Source organism: Megalobrama amblycephala, linkage group LG19 (assembly GCF_018812025.1).
Source record: "Megalobrama amblycephala isolate DHTTF-2021 linkage group LG19, ASM1881202v1, whole genome shotgun sequence".
Taxonomy (NCBI): Eukaryota; Metazoa; Chordata; class Actinopteri; order Cypriniformes; family Xenocyprididae; genus Megalobrama; species Megalobrama amblycephala.
The window spans coordinates 32,087,841-32,113,081 of record NC_063062.1 but is presented as its reverse complement, the minus strand read 5'-3'; the positions used below and the strand labels follow the sequence as shown (position 1 = coordinate 32,113,081).

The 25,241-nt window shown below is 35.5% G+C and overlaps 2 protein-coding genes across 5 annotated transcripts in view; both read right to left on the bottom strand.

Annotated features, from left to right (window-relative positions):
- Nucleotides 1-694: 694 nt before the first annotated feature.
- Nucleotides 695-15,683, bottom strand: dhx34 (DEAH (Asp-Glu-Ala-His) box polypeptide 34). Its single transcript, XM_048167810.1, has 16 exons — nt 14,745-15,683; nt 12,777-13,088; nt 12,431-12,685; nt 11,607-11,709; nt 10,521-10,738; nt 10,198-10,372; nt 9,915-10,108; nt 8,384-8,485; nt 8,012-8,278; nt 6,198-6,371; nt 5,192-5,297; nt 4,997-5,103; nt 4,019-4,300; nt 3,746-3,931; nt 1,976-2,117; nt 695-934 (listed from the first exon to the last, which is right to left on the bottom strand). The coding sequence occupies exons 1-16, from the start codon at nt 15,438-15,440 to the stop codon at nt 801-803; spliced, it is 3,453 nt and encodes a 1,150-aa protein (XP_048023767.1). The 5' UTR covers nt 15,441-15,683; the 3' UTR covers nt 695-800.
- A 734-nt stretch (nt 15,684-16,417) lies between these two features.
- Nucleotides 16,418-25,241, bottom strand: part of st14a (ST14 transmembrane serine protease matriptase a) — a 26,696-nt gene continuing 17,872 nt past the window's right edge. For all 4 annotated transcript variants that reach the window (XM_048167812.1, XM_048167815.1, XM_048167814.1 and 1 more), the window contains 9 exons: nt 24,873-25,009; nt 24,582-24,686; nt 24,354-24,461; nt 22,663-22,776; nt 22,415-22,531; nt 22,135-22,315; nt 21,512-21,780; nt 21,240-21,376; nt 16,418-17,155 (listed from right to left, as the gene is read on the bottom strand). In XM_048167812.1, the coding sequence (XP_048023769.1) occupies nt 16,997-17,155; nt 21,240-21,376; nt 21,512-21,780; nt 22,135-22,315; nt 22,415-22,531; nt 22,663-22,776; nt 24,354-24,461; nt 24,582-24,686; nt 24,873-25,009 (1,327 nt within the window). In that variant the 3' untranslated portion in view covers nt 16,418-16,996. The remainder of the gene's footprint in view (nt 17,156-21,239; nt 21,377-21,511; nt 21,781-22,134; nt 22,316-22,414; nt 22,532-22,662; nt 22,777-24,353; nt 24,462-24,581; nt 24,687-24,872; nt 25,010-25,241) is intronic.

The window sequence follows — 25,241 nt, the reverse complement described above, 5'->3', positions numbered from 1 at the left end:
TTTTATTTTCTGTGCTGTCTTACTTCTCTGACTTTGTGCCAATTTGCTGCTTTGAGGTGTTACATATCGTGGGTTTGTATCATTAATTAAACCCTAACTCTATATTTTAATGAAAAATTTGCACTCTGAATCGTGTTTACATGTGTCTATGTGCATTAGTACACTAATACTGGGATGGCATAATACAGCATTCACTCATAACCGCAATATCAGTGTGGTGTATTAGAGCACAAGACAGCAATAGTGCATCGTGCTCCATTCAAATATCCACTTGGAAAAGGACGGATTTCACGAATAACTGTCCAGGTCATATTTCGCCCCAAAATCAAAAGAAAGAAATTATATTCTGCATAAAGAAAACTTAGACTATCAACAGAATATTTTCATGACAATTATTGTTCCCCCGAAACAGTAAATTAAAATTAGTATATATCATATAATACAGTATATACTACCATGATGTGTGTAATTTTATGTTATATTGATTGTCATGAAAATAATGTTAAAAAAAATTCTTGAAATAGGAGAAAATTCCTGACAGTTCTGTCTGATATTCATCCAATAATCACTGTGGCCACTATGTGGAGCCAATTTTCACCACGCATATCCTTGATTGTCCACAAGGGGCCGCATCAGTCGGTGTAATGCAATTCCAAGTACACTCAATTAAAAACAAGTAAAAGAATTACATCAGTAGAGTTTTCACATTTATTTACAAATGTAATGGAGAGATTATAAAGACAGAGGAGCTGGATAGACAGAGAAGGTCCTGAAGTCTGAGCATGTGCCCGTGTGTGAGCTCAGGACAGGTGCTGGCGCTTGTGTTTTAGGATCTCAGTTGAAGTGAGAGTTAGGTCTTTATTACAGATATCACAGTGATAGAGCCTGGTCAGAGCAGATGAAGATGATGAGGACGCGTTTACACTTTCAGGCTCTGTGAAAACAGAAAAAACATTTACTGTGTAGAACTGATTAGTGATATTGCATAAAATATTAAGGGTTAATGATGAAAATATTATTGCTAAGACATGTAGACACACATATTTTATATATATATATATATATATATATATATATATATATATATATATATATATATAGTATCAGTAATATTTTAATAATATATATTTTTAATTAGTTTTTATTTTAAAGTTTTAGTAATTTTGTCATTTTTGTTGTTTTAAATATGTCTTGTTTTTATTCATTTTAATTTCAGTTTTAGTTATGTAAATAAGTTTAATTATTTTTTACATTTTATTTTATTTCAGATAATGTTTACTTTATTTCAAGTAATGAAAATATTTCTTATGGTTTGTGGTTAACACAAGTTCAAGATATTTTCACATTTTATTCTACATAAAATACATCAGTAAAATACCCTTGTGATTTTTTACTGGTTTTGAAAAAGGCGGTTGCTAACAAGTGTCTAAACGTCATCAGCTGAACAGGTAAACTCATCTATTCACTAGTCTGCTTTGACAGCCTCATTGTGTTTAAAATCATCTCTTGCAGACTATTCTAACTCAAACTTAGAGGAATTTTTTTTTTTTTTTTTTTTTTTTTTTTTTTTTATAAATAAAGACTGAAAGAGTTTTCAGAAGCTTAATGGTTGTGATGTTGAAGTCATGTGATCATGGTGTAGTTACAGCTTACGTTTAGCTTTTTATTTCTGCCAATTGTATTTAGGCTTCAAAATTCATAAAAGTTGTTAACTTGTGAAGATTATCATGATGAACATAAACCTTTGTTTGTCACAGATCTTATTTTCTGCAATAATCCAAAAGCCAATAGAAGAATCCTACTGCATTTTTGTTGAGGGAACCCGAGTGATGCGAACATCAGAGTTGGAGTACAAAAATCCATCATGACTGCAGCACTCTTTAGTAAGACATCTAAGTCTTTACAGTGAAAGAATGAACCACAAAAGCTGGTTTATGAGATGAAATGATTCATGATCCTGCTTCCTGCCGCTCACCTTCCTCAGGCTGCTGCTCCTCTGGTGGCCTGCAGGTGACCTCATGTTGCATGCGCTCCAAGGGCGTCAGGGGCATATAAAGGTCACAGTGAGGGCAGCTCCAAAAAGTGCGCAAACATTCACTGTACAGGTCCTTAGAGTCCTACATGACACATTAAAAAACACAGGAAGTGGCGGCGTTAAAGGGCTGCAAGGAAGAAAAGGCTTTTGAACACATTCTTTCCACACTTTCAGGAATGTATGGAAGCTTGTTTCTGCTATGGAATAAAAAAAAATAAAAAAGGTAAATGCAACTTCTCACAATTTAAGTTTATTTCTCACAATTGTGAGTATATATCTCACAACTACAAATTAAAAAATTTTAATTGCAAGTTTACATATGTCAGTTCTTATTTTTTTTCCTCAGAATTCTGAGTTTACATCTTTTCTCGGAATTCTGAATTTCCATCTCACATTTTTGACATTTCTCTGAATTCTGAGTTTACATCTCGCAATTTTGACATTTCTCGGAATTCTGAGTTTCCATCTTGCAATTTTGACATTTCTCGGAATTCTGAGTTTCCATCTCACAATTTTTACATTTCTCGGAATTCTGAGTTAACATCTCACATTTTTGACATTTCTCGGAATTCTGAGTTTCCATCTCACAATTTTGACATTTCTCGCAATTCTGAGTTTCCATCTCGCAATTTTGACATTTCTCGGAATTCTGAGTTTCCATCTCGCAATTTTGACATTTCTCGGAATTCTGATTTTCCATCTCGCAATTTTGACATTTCTCGGAATTCTGAGTTTCCATCTCGCAATTTTGACATTTCTCTGAATTCTGAGTTAACATCTCACAATTTTGACATTTCTTGGAATTTTGAGTTTCCATCTCGCAATTTTGACATTTCTCGGAATTCTGAGTTTCCATCTCGTAATTTTGACATTTCTTGGAATTCTGAGTTTCCATCTCACAATTTTGAATTTTGACATTTTTTTTTGGAATTCTGAGTTTACACCTCGCAATTTTGAATTCTGACAATTCTCAGAATTCTGAGTTTACATCTCACAATTTTGACATTTCTTGGAATTCTGAGTTTCCATCTCGCAATTTTGACATTTCTCGGAATTCTGAGTTTCCATCTCGCAATTTTGACATTTCTCGGAATTCTGAGTTTCCATCTCGCAATTTTGACATTTCTCGGAATTCTGAGTTTCCATCTCACAATTTTGAAATTTGACTTTTTTTTTTTTGGAATTCTAAGTTTACATCTCACAATTTTGACATTTCTCAGAATTCTGAGTTTCCATCTCACAATTTTGACATTTCTCGGAATTCTGAGTTTCCATCTCGCAATTTTGACATTTCTCGGAATTCTGAGTTTCCATCTCGCAATTTTGACATTTCTTGGAATTCTGAGTTTCCATCTCACAATTTTGAAATTTGACTTTTTTTTTTTGGAATTCTAAGTTTACATCTCACAATTCAGACTTTTCTCAGAATTCTGAGTTTACATCTTTTCTCGGAATTCTAAGTTTACATCTCACTTTTTTTTTTGTTTCTGCCATGGATTTAAAAAATAAAGATAATTTTATAGTTTATATCTTTTATATTTTATATCTCACAATTCTGAGTTTATATTTTGTAGTTCTTTATTTCTCAGAATTGCGAGAAAAAAGTCAGAATTGTGAGATATAAACTCACAATTCATTTCTAGGAAAGATATCGTGAGATAAAGTCAAAACTACCTTTTTTAATAAACTTCCATCGGAAAGAGCACTTACACAGAGACAGTTGTAAGTGAAGTAGCTGCACACACGCAGGCCTCCTTTAATGGGATCTGGCTCCGCCTTCATGCCAGGGAACAGAGAGCTAAGAACTGAAGCGGAAGACAGATCCGGATCCTGCTGGGGTCCGATGTACAGGTTCTGAGACTGCAGCCCTGTCAGACGCCTCAGACTGTAACTAACCTATGAGAGAAAATCATTATCATGTGACTCCATGTGTGTTTGACCCAGATTAATAACACAGACCTATTATTATGTTTGCCTCGCTACCTCAGTATACAGCAGAAACCGCACAAGTCCCTCACAGAGCTTTTCCAGTTCTCTACGGGAAACTTTGGGCCCACTCAGCCCGAGTCCAGCGGAGCTACCCGGGCCGCCCTGTCCGAGCTGAGCCTGAAGCAGCCTCTCCCATTCACCCCGCAGAGTGAGGGCAGAGGAGATCACCTTCAGGGCCGTGTCTCCGTCAGTCAAGCCCAGCTCCAGCCAGCCGTCCACCACCACCCGCGAGCAGTCCGCATTAGTGTCCACAGAGTTGGCCACCAGCAGCAGGGCCTACAGGAGAGAGGTCAACGACAAAGAGTGTCCAAAAACTAGTTTAATATAATAATATCATTCATTATTAATTCGTAAATATCATTAATTTTGAGGGGAGTTACACCACCTGACACTGTACAAACTTTACTAACCTTGCCTTGTCATAAAAAGATCAAATTATCTGATATTTTAATGGACATATTGACTTTGGCACACAGTCATGAGAGTCTGCAGGGGTCCTCTCTATGATATATTTTTCTTATTTGCATAATTACTTTAGTGAACCAGGTGTTAAAAAATGCATGTAACTTGTGATTTCAGTGCATTTCTTGGTTCAAACGGCAAATAAGTAAAATATAGAATTCTATGCAACATTATTTTGCAATGTGGAAGTGAGCTACATATTTTCTGTGAATGAAATTATTTTATTTTCTGTGATTAATTAGCTATAGTTAAATAACTAGGAGAATAACAAAGTGCAGTAAACGGTAAAACTATTTGTGCTGCAAACCAGTTTGTTTATGATTACGATAATAATTTAGAGTAATACAACAACAAATTCTAGTTTGCAATACCAAGCAGTATAACTGACTGTTTTAGTACAGGTAAAATAAGTGGAAGCGGATGAGACCGGAAGCATGTTCAAGTTACAAATGATGTTATGTTAAAATGAAGGTAGAAATAATGGTTGCTTTTCTCTCAGCGTTCACTGACCTGTAGGGCTGGGATCCGCACACAGTTTGAGACGTAAGGCTTGTTTGTTTCTAGCAGAGTAACGAAAGCCAGTAACTGATGCCTATTGCTCTGCCCTTTATCAGCACCTACAGAGAGAGAATGTAAGAGTGCAACAGTGAGAAAGAGCAAAGAGTCGGTCATGATACCTGCTTTATTGCAAAAAGGAGTGTGTACCAAACTCGCTGGACTCGTGCTCGGGGACATGCAGAACCTCAGGGTCACTGGCAAACACGCTGGTTGGGTGGATCACAACACCTTGTTTATTACGTGTGTGGAACACCTAACACACACACACACACAAAAACATTAACTGTACAAAGTTGGCTGATATTACTGTGCATATTAACGTGCCACTATTATGCTCTTTTAAAGGCTCTTAATTTTGTTTTGGAGGTCTCCAACAATAGATTTACATGCACCCAAGGTCAAAAACACTTTTCTTATAATAATGCCGCATCTGAAACGGTTCAATAAAGGATTCAGTCTCTCTAAGAGCCTACTCTGCTCTGATTGGACAGATGGCCCAGTCTGTTGTGATTGGTCTGCTCTGCTCTGATTGGTTCTTTTCCGCCTGTTTTTGTCTGATCCTGCTGACCCAATGAGCATTTTGCTGTCCATTGGTCATGCCTTAACTTTGCAATATCTAGCATTGCATTAGTATTGCATCCTTCTCAAGAGCATTTAATAATTTAAATCTCTTTTTAATAATAATTTAATAATTATGCACACCTGAATATAAGGTGTTTTTCATTTCCAGCCTTCATGAACAATTATATATCAATTATAAATGATTAAATACAAAATTAATAGTTGTTATTAAGATTGATGTGGTTTGGAATTGGTAAAATGTGCTTGGGAAAATAATATGATCAAAAAAATCAACTTGCCTAATGATTCTGCACATGGTGTACAGTGTTTGAGAGCGGGTCAAAGTAGACATTGTTTGCTGGCAGCCAATGAAGACCCTAGGCTGACATTATGCAAGTCTGTTACACACCTATATCGGTTTGAGCAGGAAGTCAGACTGGAATTACTGAAGACTTGTTTCAGGCAGTCAATAACTCTTTGTAACTTTGTAGTCCTTCTACATTCACAAACAGCTATATTATACACTACATGAAAGGTAAAAACCAAAAAAAAAAGCATAATAGGGGCACTTTAATGTGTATTTAGCCGTTACCTGCTCAGAGTCTTTGCGGTTTGCGTTGTGCTCATCTGGCATGGCGAGCTGTGGGTAAAGCCCCCGGCACAGCACCAGTTTGAGCAGAGACTGCTGCCGCGACGACAGATCTGCACTGGCATACGCAGCTTCCTGTAGCTCATTAACATTGTGACGCAACTTGAACTTGACTTCCTATAAGAGCCAGACAACAAATAAGGATACAGAGAAGGTGTACAGTATGAGTGAATCTCACAAAGCCTGGGCCATATTTCACCTCAAAATCTTAAGATAAAAATAACAAGAATAAAATGAAGCCAATTTTTAATTCCAAGATTAAGCCTCGTGATTATTATTAAACACATTTCTCCAATTTTGTCATTACTGTAATGTGAAGCAGTGTCATTTTAGTGTCATTCATTGATACATTATTATAGTTTTTATTAATATTTTGAATGTTTTTTTTGTTTTCATGTTAATTTTAGTTAAAGTTTTAGTAATTTTGTAGTGTGTTTCTGTCATATTTAATAGTGTTTTTTAAAATGTCTATACAGTTTTTATAATTTTTTACTTCAGTTTTAGTTATTTTAGTACATCAAGTTAAACTAAATTAAAATGAGAAATGTTGCCTTGGCAACTAGCTGAAATAAAATTAGTTTTTATTTCAGTAAACATTTATTTTATTCATTTTATATGAGTTTTTTTTTTAATTTTCAGTTTTAGTTGTTTAGTTCAGTTTTACCCTGATGTGAAAAAAAAAAAATCAAATCTTATTACAGTAGTGAAAAATAATTATACATTATTTACTTACCGTTCAAAAGTTTGGGGTCATCAAAGATTCATTTATTTGATTTTAAATTAAAAATTATATATATATATATATATTACAGTCAAACCAAAATTTATTCAGACACCTTGAACATTTCATTCATTAATATAGTTTATTCACTATAGTTTAAAAAAATGGTAATAAAATATGACAAGATCTCAGGGTTAAACTGTCAGAAAAAAATTAATCTTATTTATGTCAGATAACACTTTAGCAAAACATGGTCAGGTCAAAGTGTCTGAATAATTTTGGTCCCAAATTTTTATAATTTTTTCTGGTAGTCCACTGTATGAAGAATTTTTGTGTATAATATGTCAGTTTACTTTATTTTGCTATCCCCACTTACATAAATGAACTATAGTGTCCTGAACCCACTAGTAAAAATATGTAAAAAATTATATCTAGTGTCTAAATAATTTTTGGTTTGACTATAATATATATATATATATATATATATATATATATATATATATATATATACATACATATACACACACACATATATATATATACATATACACACACACATACATATATATATATATACATATACACACACACATATATATATATACATATACACACACACATACATATATATATATATATACATATATACATACATACAGACAGGCAGATAGATAGATAGATAGATAGATAGATAGATAGATAGATAGATAGATAGATAGATAGATAGATAGATAGATAGATAGATAGATAGATAGATAGATAGATAGATAGATAGATAGATAGATAGATAGATAGATAGGAGGATTATTTGATGAATAGGAAGTTCAAAAGGACAGCATTTCTTTGAAATAGAAATGCTTTAAATGCCGTCACTTTTATGTAATTTAATGCGTCTTTTCTTTAAAACAAAAAACAAACAAACAAACAAAAAATACTGAACGGTAGTGTATATTACATTAAGAATGGAAGAAGTGTGGAATATAGATTAGAGCTCTTCTTTCCCCACATGCTTTAAAATCAGAATCATCTGAGGCACCTGAATGTCCACAGTCTGTTCAGCACCATCTTTTCTCTTCTTGCTTGAGCTCGCTCCCTCCCCATCAGATCCAGAGGAGGCGTCTCCCTCCAGCCCTTCCTCCAGGCGGAGAACTTTCCTCTTGGTGTTCTCCTGGAGCTCATGGTCTCGTTTCAGCTGGTGGAGCTTCTGTCTCTCTGTAAGTCTCTCTCTGCGCCGGACTCGGTCCTGCGGTTCCGCCCTGCGGCCCGTATCATCCTCCAGCAGACCATGAGACCGTAGCAGCTCCTGTAAGGAACCGGATGACACAATTAAGAACGGTCACGTGGGCAAACGCAGCTGCGGCTGTTAGAAAATCATTGAGGAATCCATAGATTTCAAGCTGCTGCTGACTTTGAACTGTCGTCTGAGGTTGACCATCTCGTAAAGCCTCTGTTCCTCCAGTCCTCTCCTTCTGCACCACTTTCTGGAGCCACTTCCTCTGTCTGCTTTCACCTGTTGATTTTGGATATATATTAGCCAATATTACTCATTTCTTTCTCAAACTTACTCATTTCAAAAATTAATATCCATTTTTTTATACTGTACATGATAGTTGTGGTGCCTAAGTTCAACTTAAAATGACTGATTTTAGTTATTTTAATTTGTAACTTATTTAGACAATGTATAATTTCAGCATTGCCCATTTAGAGATTATTGATCATATAACAGAAATAATTATCTGCTTATCAAACAACATTCACAATAATGAATGCTGTATAAGAAGCTTTTGTATATAATGCATTATAAAAGCAGGGAACAACAGGACTAAAGTGTAGAACCACATTTAAAAAATAAAGTCATTATGACTTTTTATATCTCAGTTCTTACTTTATTTCTTGTAATTCCAATTTTATATCTTGCAATTGCAAGTAAACATTTTGCAACTATGACTTTCAAACTCAGAATTGCAAGTTTATAACACACAACTCTGCCTTTATTTTTTTGTTAATATTTTTATAGTTAATATCTCGCAATTTCTCAGAAGTGTGAGTTTATATCTCACAATTCAGACTTTCTTTCTCAGAATTGAGAGTTTATAACATTCTGACTTTAATTCTCGCAATTCTGAGTTAATATTTTTGAGTTAACGTCGTAACTATTGCTTTTTTTCTCAGAATTGTGAGTTTATATCTCGCAATTCAGACTTTCTTTCTCAGAATTGAGTTTATAACACGTTCAGACTTTATTTTTCGCAAATCTGAGTCAACTCAGATGTCAACTCGCTATTTTTGAGTTAAGATCTCGCAATTCTATCTTTCTCAGAATTGAGAGTTTATAACACATGACTTTATTTCTCACATTTCTGAGTTAATATCTTGCAATTTTTGAGTTAACATCTTGCAACTCTGACTATCTTTCTCAGAATTGTGAGTTCATAACATAATTCTGACTTTGTTTCTTTCAATTTTAGGTTAACATCTCACAACTTTGACATTTTGAGTCTTTTTTCACAAATCACACAACTCTGGCTTTATCTCTTGCAATTCTGAGAACATATTCTGCAATTTTGAGTTAACATGTCGCAACTCACTTTTCTCTTTGAAATCTGAGTTCATATCTCTTTTAAGCAGCGTGTTATGTCATGGACTGTATGTATCATGAAATGCATATTTTCTTCAAGAAATGTTTAGGTACATTCCATTTCGTATTAATATTAATGCACAAAATCAAATATTTCATTCACAAAATACATTCTGAAATAGTGTTGCCTTCTCTAAATATACTTCATTTTTATTGAATATAGATATAACAATATAATTATTGTACAAATAAATGGTAAAGGAGTTATTTTCATATATAAAAATCATGTCAGGTTCAGTCTTGTAATGCTTATGCAGGTTTTCAACACTGATACACAATTAAACAAAAGGCCAAGACTGACCTGCACCCAGGCATTAAAGGTGTTCATCAGTGTAAAGGGGTCGCCCTGGTTGCTGTTGAGGGGCTGGCGAGCAGTGGAGCAGTCAGGGTTGTGCTGAGCACTGCGCAGAAATGGAGACTGGACACTCAGCGCAGCGGCAACCGTCAGCACCGGCTCCACCAGTTTGAAGACGGAACCCAAAACCAACATTTTCCCTGCAAACACAAGTAGGCACATTTATAATGCCAATAATATCTTCGCAAGCTCAACTAACTACACAAAACAGCAGTTAAGGGTTCTTTACCAATGACTACATCCACAGGCAGTTGAGCCAGCAACCTGCCAATGGAGGTGAGCTCCCCGTGTTCATCTAGCGCCCCCTGTTCTCTCAGATATGTCACCGCGTTCTGAATACTGGAGGCAGGAGGAGGGTCTATGAAGGAAAAAGTGCGAGGGTCACCCAGACCCATGCTCATCATCTGCACAAACACATTTACAATATGCTTTAGTCCAGCGTCTCACTGAATTATTACAATTATCTGAGAACAATACGCCCCTTGACAAAAATGATGAGGTTACTTTAATTTATTTTTTTTAAAAAGCACTGTTTTCATGATGTGAGAGCACCTGTAGGATGAGGGAGTCCAGCGCCACCCTGTGGATCTCAGGAACAGGATATGAGGCAAAGGCGTCGTAATCAGATTCAGAGTAGAGTCGGTAACAGACTCCCGGCCCTGTTCTGCCTGCGCGGCCTTTCCTCTGTTCAGAGCTGGCCCTGCTGATCCAGAACTCCTGCAGTCTCTGCATCTTGGCCTTTGGGTCAAAACTCATTTCTTTCACTTTTCCTGTTATAACACATCAAAGAGAGAAAAAAGACATTTTTGGAAAGGGCAATTATATAAAAATTGATGACAGCGATTTTATTGATTTAATTTTAATTTTTAAATAAAATACATTTTGTCCTAAAACTCTAAAATCATCGAATAAATTAAAACTTGTAAATTATTAAATATTTTAAAAACAGAGAAAATAGGGTCTCATGAAATGTTTTTCATTTAATTTAAATTTTAAATAAAATGTTTTGTACTAAAACTCTAAAAGCATGAAACTTGTAAATTATTAAATATTTTAAAAACATAGAAAATAGTGTCTAATAAAATTTCACAGATTTAATTTAAATTTTAAATAATTTTTTTGTCCTAAAACTCTAAAATCATAAAATAAATGAAACTTGTAAATTATTAAATATTTTAAAAAACAGAAAAAAATAGGGTTTCATAAAATTTTATTGATTTAATTTAAATTTTAAATAAAATATTTTTTTTCCTAAAACTCTAAAATCATACGATGAATGAAACTTGAAAATGGGTAAATATTTTAAAAACAGAGAAAATAGGGTTTTATAAAATTATTTTGATTTAAAAACATAAAAATTAGGGTCTCATAAAATGTTTCATTTAATTTAAATTTTAAATAAAATACTTTGTCCTAAAACTCTAAAATCATGAATTGAATGAAACTTCAAAATGATTAAATATTTTAAAAACAGAGAAAAAATGTTTCGTAAAATGTTTTTCATTTAACTTAAATCTTAAATAAAATATTTTTTGTCCTAAAACTCTAAATCATGAATTGAATGAAACTTCAAAATGATTAAATATTTTAAAAACAGAGAAAATAGGAAAACATTAGTACAGCTTCTGAATGAATTACCTGAATCAACAACAAAGCGAACTCCATCTATAGTGACCGAGGTCTCAGCAATATTGGTAGAAATGATACATTTTCTCACCCCTGGTGGTGCAATGTCAAACACCTGGAGGTCAAAGTTCACACATCGAGAAATTACTTCAAGCTAATACACTGACTTATTTTTTTTATATACACTTCTGTTAAAAAGTTTGGGACATGTTTGGGGCATGTTTTTTAAAAGAAGTCTCTTATGCTCACCAAGGCTGCATTTATTTGAGGAAAAATACAGAAAAAAAGCATTAATATTATTACAATTTAAAATAATTGTTTTGTATATAAATATATTTTAAAATATAATTTATTCCTGTGATCAAATCTGAATTTTCAGCATCATTACTCCAGTCTTCAGTGTCACATGATCCTTCAGAAATCATTCTAATATGCTGATTTGCTGCTCAAGAAACATTTATTATTATTATAAAACAGTTGTGCTGCTTCATGTTTTTGTGAAAACCATGCTACATTTATTTTATTTTCAGCATACTTTGATGAATAGAAAGTTCAAGAGAAAATCATTTATTTAAAACGGATTTTTTTAGGTAACATTATAAATGTTTTTACTGTCATTTTTGACCAACTTAATGGGTCCATGCTGAATAAAACTATTAATTTATACTGACCCCAAACTTTTTAATGGTAGTGTATAACCAAATAAATAGGCATTTTGCCACTAATAAAAAAAGGAGAAAAATCAGTCACTGTTTTATAGCTTATAATAAAAACATCCAACGCATAAAGATCATGATGAATGACTGAGTGTTTGGTCTGCTCTCGTGCAGATGTACCTTATCCTGCTGAGCCAGTGAGAGCGTGCTGTGCAGAGGGAGGACGATCCAGCGCTGCGTGTGTGTGGCGTACGCCTGGCAGGCCTCCTGGATGGTGGAAATCTCAGCCACTCCGCTGAGGAACAGCAGCAGGTCGCCTCTCTCCTCCGGTGGGTACCGCTGGTCAATTCCCTGCAGCACGCGCAGGTACGGCCGCGGGTCCAGTTTCTCAGAGCGGGACGCCTGCTCTTCTGGAGGAATGGGCTGGTAGATCACCTACAGCACACAAAAACTTACACTGTAATCACTTTACAAAAACACACGTATTAAAACACTATTTTAAGAGCAAGGAGTGCTGAGAGCTCACCTGAATGGGGAAGAGTCTGCCTGGCACCTGCAGAACTGGTGCGTCGTTGAAGTAGCTGGAGAAGAGTTTGATGTTGATGGTGGCCGACATGAGGACCAGCCGCAGGTCTGTGCGCAGGGGCAGAAGGGAACGCAGCACTCCCAGCAGGAAATCACAGTGCAGGTGTCTCTCGTGCACCTCGTCCACGATCAACACCTGGTACTGGCCCAGGGAAGCGTCCTGCTGGATCTGCCGGAGCAGGAGACCTTCGGTCATGAACAGGAGTTTGGTAGCTGTGGTGCGGCTGGTCTCAAAGCGGATCTGGTACCCAACCTGAAGAGGGAACATACAAGACAAAAAAATGTTTTCCAACCCATTTTCAAGAGTTTTTTCTGCTGTGATTCTTTAACTCATGCTGTTCGCATTATGTATCGATTTTCTTGATTCTTAGGTTTTGAAAGTTATTATATATATTATATGTATATTATAATAGTACTATATACTGTATATATATACATTGCACGGCATAAATGAGTACACCTCCTCTGTACAAATATATAATGCATTTTCTTTATGATCAATAATACAATTCATGGAAAGATGGCAAAACTAAAATGTATTAAACATAGACATTATAAAAACTGAGGAATATCTGAGGTCATTAATAGGCATAAAATAAGTAAATTAGCCAATTTTGTTTAAATTAAGGATTGCAGAAATGAGTACACCCTAGATTTAATTCAACAAATGTATAATTTTCTAGTACTTAGTATGCCCTCCATAATTTTGAATATACTGCTCTGACCATTCTTGGCACGGAGTGTACAAGTTCATGACAAATCGTCACATCTGTCCTGTTTAAATCCTGGATGATGAGCTCCTTAAATGTCCTGATCTTTAATGGGGAGTGTTGCTCAACTCGTCTCTACAGAATCCCCCACAGGTGGTCAAGAGTGTTAAGATTGAGTGCAATACATGTCCACAGAAGGTTTTTCACCTTGGGAAAATGCATATCCTCATTGTCATGTTGAAAAAATGCCCAACAATGCAGAGAATGAGGAAAGGGTAACATCTTCTGTTTCAACTTTGTGTATTAAATTACACAGTGGTGTGAGAATTCATGACAGCATTGATAAAGCACAACTCCCTCACACCTTCAGCACTCATTCATCCCTATATAAGAGCTTTACTACCGCTTTCATAGCTTTTGCTGGCTCTGAGACACTCGCTTGGTATTTCTCCTGCTCTTTGTCTAGCAAAAAAATCCCTCATCACTAAATGAAAGCTTAAAATGAAGGCCTGATTATTTCAGGGGCCTTGTCACAAGTCCATTGTTTTTTTACTTTTGCTATATTTTCACACTTAATACAATGATTTGGTAATCGTCATGTACCACTGTCCTCTTTTGTGCTAAGAAACGAGTCTCCTGACAGTTCTCTCCCAAGTGGTTCCATTGTTGTCAGCATTAAGTCTGAGAATGCTTCAGTGGGCTATATAACACTTTTTATCATCAAGAAATTACTTCTCTTTAAATGTTTTGGATCAACATACTTACCTGTTGATCGAACATTGCCTTAAACTTACGCCAGAAATTTTTTATTTTGTTTTATTTAGTAACTTTTAGGAGGGTGCACTCATTTTTGCTACACAACATTTTATCACTTTGATAAGAAAATCTTATTTTCCTGAATAATTTTGACATGCTTCTTTGGTAATTGATTAAGCAGACTTGCTGGAACATTATATCTCTAAAGATCCCAAACATATCTTCTAAGTAATTAAGAATTTTTTTTTAAAAAATGCATTAATTTGGATTACAGTTATGCACATTTTCATCCCTTACTCTCATTTCCATAATGCCAAAAGAAACTATAATTTATTTTATTATTTATTATTTTCTTCTACAGTTTTTGATAATGATAATATTTCTCTGTTAATATTTCTAAAAATTGTTTATTTGAAAGTATATGTTGTGAAACCTCTTTGTACCTTGGAGCCGTACAGGTTGAGGCTCTCGAAGCTGACTCTCTTGGCCAGGGAGATGCAGGCGATGCGGCGCGGTTGAGTACAGGCGATGTGGTCGAACCCTGAAGCCATCAGATACTGGGGAACCTGTGTGGACTTCCCGCACCCCGTGTCTCCAGCCACCACCACCACAGGATGAGTCCTCACCATCTCCACTATCCTGTCTCGGTACTGGAAGATGGGGAGGCTCTTCTGCTCCCTCCTTAACTTGGAAAGCTTGCTGAAGCTCTGCTTCTGGTTGAAATCGAGGAAATGGAGAAGGGCAAGACGGCAGTCTGTGATCTCCTGCCTGCCGGGACCCGAGGTCTCCCTGCGCCTCTTGTGCTCAGATCCTCCCAGGCGCTCCTCTATGTCTTTGGAGCACACTGAGATGTTTATCCTGTATCTGGCATCATAGTCCTTTGGAAGCCCCAGATCCACAAATCCAGACTTCTTTTTGGATTTTCCCTCATGTGATTCCTGCCTGCTGGATTTGGGTGCTGACATCTCCTTCTTGGTTTTGAATCTCTGGAAGCGCTCGAAGAAGGTCCAGAACTCCTTGTGTTCAGGACTGCCCGTCTGGATGTAGTCATGCCGGCGGAAAAACACCTCGTCCAGCTGGGCTCGACATTGAGGACTGTCCCAGTCCCAGCTCTGTCTCTTCTCTCGCTCATGGGACATTTTAATGTTAGTGTAGCTTAACTTCCACTTTTCAGCAGGCTTTTCAACTATTCAAATACTCATACATTATTCTATTAATTTGACATTATCATTGATCATTTTTGTCGTGTTTTCCCTCCTCAGATATTGTGAAGCACCCATGTTAGTTTCCTTTTTGAACGCCTCTGAAAAACGCAGCAACACCGGAGCGATAACTTGAAGGGACCGTTTCTGGGTCCGTCTGTGTTTACAGTCCGGATACTGCGAAGTGCCAGTACATAGTTCCTACACAGCATGTGTGTTGAATAATGCAATGTGTCTTAATCTAAAACGATTTTAAACCACCTTTTTATACTTACATAATTATAAATGCAGTTGTATGATCTCATAGTATTTGAAAGACTACTAAATTAAATCACACCGCATTAGCATTAAAATAAACTGGGGGAAAACATAAAGGTCATTAAATTAAGAAAAGGTGGACAGTTGCAGTGTCTGTATGTATGTTAAAAGTTTATATTAAAGCGCGCGTGTGTGTGTATGACAAATTTGTCCATTCATGGGTAGTTTAGTAGTTTGCTGTTAAAGGGATAGTTCACCCAAAAATAAAAATTCTGTCATCATTTACTCACCCTGTTGTTGTTCCAAACCCATAAGACTTTTGTTCATCTTCGAAATACAAATTAAGATATTTTAAATGAAATCAGAGATCAATGTTTGTGAGAAATGGGACAGACATTTCTCAGATTTCATCAAAAAGATCTTCATTACGGGTTTGGAACGACATGCGCAAAAGAGGACAGAATTTAAATTTTTGGGTGAACTAACTTTTTAAACAATTAAAAAAAAAAAAAAAATACAGACTGTATACTATCGATGGACAACATTGATTGTCTTCATTTAAAAATATCTTTAAAAACATCTCCATGTGCAGAAAATGAATGGAAACTGACTGTTGTGCTCTTTTAGTGAACGCATTACATATATTTCACACTGTATTAACCAGAATACACATTTTATTTATAAAATGTTGCAACAATGTAATTGAATGTAATCCCTGAATCAAATTTAAAGCACTTCAGACTTCTTTTCAAGTGTTTTCATGTGTAACAAACTTTTAGTCACATTACATACATTTTGCATAAAAGTCAGATAAGCATGAAGATGTTCACATTTAAGTATGTGAGTGTGACTCCAGAAATACACACTCCCCGAAACAAAGAAAACTGAAGGTACAGAACCAAACAAAGCGAAATCATTCACAATCAAACAAAAAGCTTTACTTCAAGAATGTAGTTGCTAAAAACCACAAAACCTTTAAAAGGAGAAAATAAGACATTTATTTACATATCTTAAGACAGAATAAAACCCTCATACCACTCTCCTCATAAAATATACAAATATATAAAACAATTTAGACAAAGGCAAAAACAGGTCAACATGTCCATCTCTCCATTCACCCAGGCACCACATGACAATGCTTGCGTTATCCCATGTATGTTATTAAAATATTTGTGGCCTGAGAATCCAAAACGGTTCATAAAATTTCTCACAGTTCATCATAATCTCCAAGCAAGTTATACTCCAGTCTTCTCCTTGATCCAGCCCCTGAATTTTGGGACGTTTGTGTAGATGCCAGGCTTGTTTCTGCGGGCACAGCCGTCACCCCAGCTCACCACTCCCGCCAGGTACATACGGTCATTCATTTGATAGGCCAGAGGACCGCCAGAGTCACCCTGAGCAAAGGAAAAGAACAACAAATGCAAGAATTGTCATTTAAATGGATGACAATAACAGGAGAGAGAAGAAATAAAATAAAGAGAAACAAATAAAATGGCACTTACGGATGCAAAAGATGAACATTCTGACTGATACTAAAAAGCCGATATTTTATGGTCAACAACCAATAAATGGCTGATAAAAAAATTCTATATTATTTTGTCTAAATAAAATGTTTTTTAGAGAGGAAAAAACCTAAAGTATATATAAAAAATAGGGGTATAAATCGGACGGTTATCACAATATGATAATATCGATTCTCATAGCCGGCGATACGATATTTGCTGATAATTAAAAAAAAATTCTGTGATATGATTACGACACGATTCGATTCAGGGTTATTATTGATATTATGAGCCTATCTTACACAACCAGTTACATTTTTATTAACTCACAAATGCAACCAAAATGTATAACAAACATTTATTTGAAAATTTAATATCCTGAACACTCATCCATAAATAAAAATTCAAGTCACGCAGGAGATCAGTAATCTGGTGACAGCTTATTATGACATGACAACAGTCAAGAAAGCATTTACGACTTGTCAAAAAAATCTACTGAAAAATAATTAAATATATTTATACATAAATAGATACTGTAAAATTAAAAGACATTATTTAAAAGTAAAGAGCAGCTTTTTAATGAGGCAGCAATATCTTTTTTAATGAAAAGATATTGATGCGTAGTGTATTAGATATATGCAACATTTTATTGTGCCTTTTGAGCAAGTGAAGAACAATTCATAGCACTCTCTACTGCAAGTGTTGTGATCTAAATCATTTTATGCAAAACCATAGACCTTTATCTATTGAAGCCAAAAATAAGTAAAAAGAAGACTCAATTCAGTGGTCTATTTGTGCGCTGTCTCCGATGGGGCATTCTGTGTGCGTGCTTCTCTTTCATGTTATTTCTGCAAGGCTTTGAACACGAGCAACTGATAAACTTTAGTGAAGATTCAGCACTGGTCCTATCAGGACATTAACAGCTCCATCAACGGTCCTGAGCGTCTTTCTCAAGCTCTAAAAGGTAGTTTAAACGAGAATGCACGCATTGGCCATAATGCATAAACTGACATTGCGTGAAAATGTGGAGATTGTGATAAAGGTGTTTCTTAAACGTATAAATGGTATTGATTTTTTTACATGTTGCATCGATACATTGTATCGTTAGACATTTAATCGATGTATCGACCTATATCGATGTACTGTTACACCCCTAATAAACAATAAATCATAAAATTTTTAAAAGGATTTTCAAGTTTATCATTTATTAAAAAAAAAAAAAAACTAAAACTATATCAGGCCACACTTCAATAAAAATCTTTGCATAAGAAAATTGTGGAGAAAATTGTGATTTTAACATATAAATTAAGCATTCTGGTGCACTCCCACAAGAAAATAAATGGAAAAAACAACATGCTCAATTGAAGAAAAAAAAAAAAAAAAGATTGACAGTAGGGCTGGATTGGATTGGATTTTGATTCAGAAGCTTGCAATTTGATTAACTTCAATTCAGTAATGATTCATTTGGTGCCTATCATATGGCAAATTTCCTTAAAGAAAAAATATCTCTCAACTAATGCTGTAAACAGCTGGTAGGCTACATCATTGTAATATAAGGGTTCAAATTAATTGATTTGTAAGCTACTTGCATATAAATTACACATAAAGAAGTTTTTATTATAACGTTATAATAATTTTTTAATGACATAATTATGTTTCTACTCGTTTTTAATATCGGCCTAAACATTTAAATAGTGGCTGTCATAAAACGGTTTTAAACATTCAGTATTGAAGCACATGTTAAGTACATGAATATGCAATGGCCTATAGTGACAGTGGATATATTAAAGGGATGGATCACCCAAAAATGATATACCTGCTTACCCCCAGCGCATCCACGAAACGATTGGTTTGTGGATAAACCGAACACTATTTATTCATTTTTTAACCCAAAAATGCATTCATCACTCGATTCGTTTGGTCTGATCGCGCTTGACAGCGGCAGTGATGTCTCGTGCATATACTTCAATGAGAGCGAGACATCACTGCCGCTGTCAGAGCGCGATCAGACCTTACTAACAAGTGCTGCACGCGGTTGGACATAGTGGTGTATTAGAGTTAAAAAATGATATAAATAGTGTTCGGTTTATTGCACAAACTGATAGTTTCGTGTCTTAGGACATCAGTGTGTCGTCACGATCCGCAGGGTTTTATTTGGACTTGTCTATGCAAGTTTTATTTACTCTTATAGTAGAAGTTCCCATCCACTAGCATTATTTGACTGACAGACAGCAACGGTTGGAGTTAAAAATCATCATTTGTGAACTACTGAAGAAACAAATTCACCTACATCTTGGATGCGCTGGGGGTAAGCAGATGAACATCAAATTTTCATTTTTGGGTGAACTATCCCTTTAAAATGCTCCTCTCTAAGTTCATTTTTGTAGCTGACTAACAAAATTTTGGGCATTGAACGGCTTCTCTGAGGTAAATGTTACGGTAAATTTGACGCTTTTCCACGGTTGAAACTGATTGATCGATTAACGTTATATAGGACATGATACGGATTTCAGTAAGTTGTATTGCATCTTTCAACATACCTTCGGTATTCATTCATGTTTATTTCGTGTTGTAAAGCGGAAGCGATGATCGGTTCATGTGCGTGCGACCTCTCTTTGAACTGAAGCGCTACAGCGATGTGTCAGTCACACCACAGAGCGCCAAAATAGATCACAACAGCATGATTCACATACAAGATTCACATAAATTACATATTTTGATTCAAAACGGCGAATGTTGATACGCCTGTATGATAAAGAGCTACTATCCAAATGTACATAGGGAGCGATTTCAGAAAGCATTGGTTCCACACTTAGCGTTTTGGTGATTTGTAATATTTGTTTTAGTTTGTTGATGTATTTGATATGGAGATGTATTTTGACGATTTTATGTTTATTAAATGTTTGTTAAAGGTGCCCTAGATTGTTTTTTTACAAGATGTAATATAAGTCCTAGGTGTCCCCTGAATGTGTCTGTGAAGTTTCAGCTCAAAATACCCCATAGATATTTTTTAATACATTTTTTTAACTGCCTATTTTGGGGCATCATTAACTATGCACTGATTTTTTTCAGCGCGCCGCCCCTTTAAGAGATGCGCTTCCTCTGCCCCACGAGCTCTCGACTATATATATATCGCATAATCAAAGTTCACACAGCTAATATAACCCTCAAATGGATCTTTACAAGATGTTCGTCATGCATGCTGTATGCATGCTTCGAATTATGTGAGTAAAGTATTTATTTAGATGTTTGCGTTTGATTCTGTGTGAGTTTGAGGCTATGCTCTGTGGCTAAAGCTAACATTACACACTGTTGGAGAGATTTATAAAGAATGAAGTTGCGTTTATGCATTATACAGACTGCAAGTGTTTAAAAATGAAAATAGCGACGGCTCTCTTGTCTCCGTGAATACAGTAAGAAACGATGGTAACTTTATCCACATTTAACAGTACATTAACAACATGCTAATGAAACATTTAGAAAGACAATTCACAAATATCACTAAAAATATCATGATATCATGGATCATGTCAGTTATTATTGCTCCATCTGCCATTTTTCGCTGTTGTTCTTGCTTGCTTACCTTGTCTGTGCACAGATCCAGCCGTTAATACTGCCTTTCCTTGTCTAATGCATCGAATGGGCTGGCATTAAGCAAATATTGGGGTCATACATATTAATGATCCCGACTGTTACGTAACAGTCGGTGTTATGTTGAGATCCGAGTGTTTTCCGGAGGTCTTTTAAACAAATGAGATTTACATAAGAAGGAGGAAACAATGGGGTTTGAAACTCAATGCATGTCTTTTCCATGTACTGAACTCTTGTTATTTAACTATGCCGAGGTAAATTCAAATTCTGATTCTAGGGCACCTTTAAAAAAAGTTTGGAGACCCCTGTGATAAAGCACTACAAGAGTCCTATTGTGTGCTTCGGTTCCAGTGATCAATAAAGTTAAGAGGCGCATGAAACTCACCTGGCAAGCATCCACTCCTCCTGTCAGAACGCCAGCACATATCATGCGAGAAGTGATCTGACCCGTCATTAGTTGATTACACACCGCATCATTGATGATGCGAACCTGCGCTTTCTGCAGCACAGTCGCTCCAGCGCCTGAAATAAACACAAGACAATTACAAATCAAAGACAAGACAAGAATTTAAAAAGATAAGAATTTTTGATCTTGGGGTAAAAATATGAGGGGCTTTGTGAGAGGTGTAAGCATTACTGTATAGTTCTTTTACTGACCCCCTTCTCTAGTGGCACCCCAGCCAGTGATAGTGACGACGTCGCCGGCGGTGAAGACGTCCGTGGCAGAGGGCAAGCAAATGGGTCGAATGGTGTCACCGAAGGTCACTGGTGAGTCCAGCTCCATCAGAGCGATGTCGTTGTCATAGGTGTAGGCGTTGTAGTACGGGTTAGGAATGATTTGTTTTAGGAATCTCTTTGTTGCTGTCTGTTTGTCTTTTTGTGTGTGAAGACCCAAGTATGCTTCCCATGTGCCTGGCTGAGAAAACCTGAGGATTCATCAGATATACAGATATGAAGGTCCACTCTTAAATCCTAAACCAATTTAACTGATAAATTAAAACAGTATATTGATTATATTAAAAGCTACATTATTTCACTTTGTTTAAAAAAAAAAAAAAAGCAAAAGACAAAATGTTATTCAAGTTGTTAATCACAATCACCCTATTGTGATGTATATCTGAGTGAAACGGCTTCTCAAACAAGAAAAATGTATTGAAATACATACCAACGGGTTTATATTTTGTTATTTTGTTTAGTAAATAATGTAGTTTCTCAAGTGAAAGTTATAGATAAAAAAAAAAAAAAAAAAAAAAAAAAAAGAGAAACGGAGAGGTAATCACTTGATTTTTTCGTCCTGTACGCAGTGGGCAGCAGTCACAAGCCAGCGTTCACTGATGATCGATGCACCGCAAACATGAGCCATGTTTTTAACGTGGAGGCTGACCTGCCATGGGAACTCGCCCACAATCGCATCCTGCCCACCCACAACACGAGACGACTTGAAAACTTTCTTGCCACAGTCTAGAGAATAATGAGGGAGAGAAAGAAATCAACTTTAAACCAAGCAGGATATAGATCCGAGAACTGAAGTATAGGTATGAGGTTGTGAATGACACGCACTGCAGCTGGACTCGTCGGAGTTGTCGCCACAGTCATCTTGCCCATCACACTGAGGGTTCTGTTTGGTGATGCATTTCTTGTTGCTGCACGCATACGTTGAGACTGTACAGGACATTTCTGTAAGGAAGGAAGACAAGCAATAAGAATGACTGAAGAGAAGGAAAGTGCTCCAATATAATGCTAAAATAAACTAGATTTTTAGATTGTCTGATCAAGTTTGCAGCATTCTTTATCAAAAATATAGTCACCTCTTGAACATCCTTCTTCATCTGCACCGTCTTTACAGTCACGATTCCCGTCACACTTGAGCTTCTCTGAGACACACTGAACGTCACTGCACTTAAATTCTCCAGCCTTACATCCTGCCAAAAAAGAGGACAACTATGTCAAAGCAGGTGTAGATGTGTTTCTCTATGGGAGAGAGATAGAAGACAGTCGCCCAGTTGCCTGGACCGTCAACTGAGGAGCATTTAATCCTCAGGTACCACATGTGGAAATGGGATTTGGACTCATTTCCAAGTCTCAGTAACAATGTCTAATGATCTAAAACACGGGTTTTCTTACCTTACCCCATGAATGTATAGTAACAATCTTACTGTATCATATTTAATACATGAAATTCTCTAAATGATCAACAATCACAGCTTTGCTGAAAAAACTGCTGTACAAATTACTATATGCCTTTTGTCGTCTGATTGATAGTGTATACTTTTTTTTTTAGGAAGTACAAGGCCTTTCAGGATAATTATAAAAACGTCCACCTTCAGGTCGGGCTACACGTTTCTTTTTGCTGAGTCTTCTTCATCATCTTTAATGATTTTCAGAGAGTAAATATAAGAATAAATTTCATATTTTTATCAATATTTCAAGATGGAAAACTGCAAAACAATACTTTTCTTTCTTAGATATTTGGACTACAAACAAGACAAAAACTCTAAAAAATCTTAAATCAAGAAGCATTTTCTAGACAAGTAAAATTATTGTCTTGTTCTCAGAAAAAATTAAGTTTTTCCTTAAAACAAGCAAAATAATCTGCCAAAGGAATAAGCAAAATAATCTTATTTCAAACTGAAAACAAGATTATTTTGCTTGTTTTGAGGAAAAACTCACTTAATTTTGACTAATTGTTTTCTGAAAACAAGACAATTATACTTGTCTAGAAAATGCTTCTTGATTTAAGAATTTTTAGATATTTGGACAGGAAACAAGACAATAAATCTAAGTAAGAAAAGTATTTTTTTGTAGTGAATCAACTTAGGTTTGTTTATCTGTACATATTTCTTTTATTTATAGAAAAAAATCATGTTAATATGCATATATCAGATACATTGGGAGGTATAGATTGACAACTGATATTTACTATTTATGCAAGTAGTCTGTTACACAGTTACACAAGTTATCAAATTTCATCTTATGTGTTTTTCCTCCGAGTGTGAGCTTCATATTCTCTGATATTATACTATATGGGCCATAAAAGCTTTTTATTGACTATTATTTCACATGGCAGTCTTTACAGGGTTAACTAATATCAATACACTATATAAATAGATCATAAATTAACGTATGCCATTTCAAACTTTTAACTAATTTCTAATTTGACATGTTTTATATATTCTTGACTGTCCACTGGATCTAGAACAAATTCAAATCAGCTTCATAAATAACCAAGTAAACTAAAATGCCTTTGTAGACACCTAAAATTCTTGGTAGATATAGCTAGAAATATCTAAAAACAAAACAAACAAAAAAACAAAAAAATGAAGGACACATCTAAGCTGTCTTCTAAGTCTGACCAGATGAAGGCATTTTTGTATATAGGATGTTTCAAAAACGATGAATTCAGGTGCATCTTGATGCCTTTTTCTTATATAGCCTGTGGAGGCAGTATTCTTCAAATTTCAGAAAAGAAAAGAAAAGATAGGAGGACAAAGTGTCTTACCACAATTCATCTCATCTGTATTATCTCCACAGTCATTTACACCATCACACTGCCAGAACAGGGGCTTACAGAACCCGTTTTTGCACTGGATCATGGTGGAGTCACACTCTGAAATCAGAAACATCCACATTCAATCAATCACAGTGTATGTCTGAGCTCAAATTCACATTCAAAGGGCAAGTGTGCAATTGTGTGTCTGAATAAAGACAATATTCATTAAACTCTTACGGCAGTTCTTCTCATCGCTGCTGTCACCACAATCATTCCAGCCGTCACAGCGCATGGTTGGTTTTACACAGCGTTTATTGTCACACTGGAACATATCCGGACAGGCTGAAAGATTCAGAAACTGAATTCACTTTCTAATGTTCACATTGACACCACTTTAACAAAGCTGTAACAGTACCATCACCAGCATCAGTAAATCAGCATTTTTCCACCTCAGGCCAGACTACTAATTAAATGGTCAAAAATGTAACCCATTTTTTTTACTAGTTAACCATTTTTGTCATTACTTACGGTCAGTAGGCTCAAAGGCATCAAAAGTGGCGCTAAAACCTCGATCGACATGTGATGAATTCGAGTAGAACACAACAGTCATCTTGTTACTGTTGACGGTGACTATTGTATTAGCTGGCTGCTGCCCACACAATTTGCTGCAAAGAAACAATAAGCATGTGAGTTTGTGGATAAATTGAGAATCACATTTTCATTGTTTAAAATGGAGATCACAATTCTCCCATGATTCTAAACAGACTAAAAAACTAAACAAAATAACATTTAATTCGCTAGAAGTTCAATGTTTCAATGTATGATTTAATGACTCATTCACATACTTCATTTGTTTCATTACTAGATGAATCAGTGTTTTTGAAAGAATCTCTTGAA